At 46.7% G+C, this 1,748-nt stretch overlaps 1 protein-coding gene across 1 annotated transcript; it reads left to right on the top strand.

The window, feature by feature from the left end:
* The first annotated feature begins 501 nt into the window (after positions 1-501).
* On the top strand, positions 502-1,435 carry NEUROG1 (neurogenin 1). Its single transcript, XM_069954098.1, has 2 exons — positions 502-553; positions 748-1,435. The coding sequence occupies exon 2, from the start codon at positions 761-763 to the stop codon at positions 1,433-1,435; it is 675 nt and encodes a 224-aa protein (XP_069810199.1). The 5' UTR covers positions 502-553; positions 748-760.
* Positions 1,436-1,748: the final 313 nt, after the last annotated feature.

Here is a 1,748-nt window from a genome sequence, read left to right as displayed (position 1 = left end):
TATAGCCATACATGCTTGTGATACTGTGAACAGAAGTGTCATTGAATGTTCTAGAAGTTAAGCTCTTGTGACAATACGGCTGTAAAGTCCTTTCATGGGGGAACGTGCCTCTGCCTTCCAGGCTAAGTAATCACTTTGTTCTTGTTTTCTTTTGCTTTTCTTCCCCCTTCTTCCTCTAATAGAGTAATGGAGCCGGAGCAGGCTTGGTGCTGGCTCACGTGTGCCCGGGGATTGGCCGGCTGTAATGATGGGCACACTCCCGGGGGGACATAAATTATGCAGATGACAGAGAGTGCAGCACGGGGCAGACCTGATGCCTTCATTCATTCATTCATCCCTCAGTCCAGGGGGGGTGGGTGGGGGAGGGCTATTGTCTTACACACTATATAAGGTGGCTGAGGCCAGTCGTGTGCCAAACTCACTGCTCACACGAGCTCATAGTACAAGGATCACTTCAAAGACAAGAGCTGTCGCGTGTCCCTCAAGAGGAGATCCACTTTTCTCCTTCCAAGACTTTGCCAAGACTTCTCTCCACTGCCACCCTCCACCCTATGTAAGTCTGGGCTCCTCTCTTTCTATACTACTATATACACCTATGTGTTTGTGTCACTACTATCATGCACCTGCTTGAGGTTGCATTGCACCAGGTTATATTGTATGGCTACATTATATACATTACAACCAGGTTTTTTTTATTCTCTTGTTGGTTGCAGATGACTTATCCCTCTTTACTTTCTATCTTTCCAGAACTCCATCCACCATGGACAGAGCCTACTCTGACTTTGACACCTCCAGCAGGATGTCCTTCTCCCCCTCAGAAGATGAGGACTACAGCAGCCTCCAGTCCCCATACTCCACTGGAGGAGACCTCACATCTCCAGCCCAAACTCCAGACAAGTGTGAGGAGCAGGAGGAGGAGAAAAAGAAAAGAAGGGGCAGGACCAGGGTCAAGAATGAAGCTGTCCTTCATACCATCAAGAAAACCAGGAGAGTGAAAGCTAATGACAGGGAGAGGAACAGGATGCACAATCTGAACTCAGCCTTAGATGAACTCAGAAATATCTTGCCCTGCTTCCCTGATGATACAAAGCTGACCAAGATTGAAACTCTGAGATTGGCTCACAACTATATCTGGGCTCTGTCTGAGACCTTGAGGTTAGCAGACCAGAGCAAAGACAAACCTCAAGTGCAACCAGGGTACATGAGTCCTGCAGCTCCTCCAAGCCCTGGCAGTGATGCTGGCTCATGGATGTCCACTGCTTCTCCATCTTCATCCTCATCATCACCATCATCATCCACCTTCTCAGCCTCTAATCCAAGCAGTCCAGCTATGTCTGAAGAATGCTACTATGGACACACAGAAAGCCTCTTCTCCCTGCACAGCATCCCTCAGAACTTTCTACAGCATTCTGCATGCTTTGTCCAGTACCACTAGGTGGAGGGAGAAGAGTCTCCTGAGTATTGGCCTTACTATGTGAACCTTCCTTTTTATTCTATCACAGTGTCCTGTAGTGTGATATAGAAGAATTTCCTTCCAATTCTATATACTGCCTTAAAGAATAATTGAAAGGTCTTCACATAAACTATTTAAAGACTGTGAAAGTCCCTCCAGATCACCACATCTAAAGGGGTTCACTTCTTTTTTTGCACTTTCCCCCCAACTCTTCCTATAGGTGTTGATCACTACAGATAGTCCTCCAGAGCCTCTTCTCCTAATGATGCAGACTGGGTGAAAAGTCAATTTTACA

The sequence above is a fragment of the Dendropsophus ebraccatus genome, chromosome 1 (genome assembly GCF_027789765.1).
Source record: "Dendropsophus ebraccatus isolate aDenEbr1 chromosome 1, aDenEbr1.pat, whole genome shotgun sequence".
NCBI classification, from domain to species: domain Eukaryota; kingdom Metazoa; phylum Chordata; class Amphibia; order Anura; family Hylidae; genus Dendropsophus; species Dendropsophus ebraccatus.
Note: the sequence above shows the minus strand (reverse complement) of the source record. Positions and strands in the feature narration are given on the sequence as shown.

Excerpts from the sequence above, each read along its gene's own strand:
- NEUROG1 (XM_069954098.1), top strand. The coding sequence starts at position 761 with ATGGACAGAGCCTACTCTGACTTTGACACCTCCAGCAGGATGTCCTTC.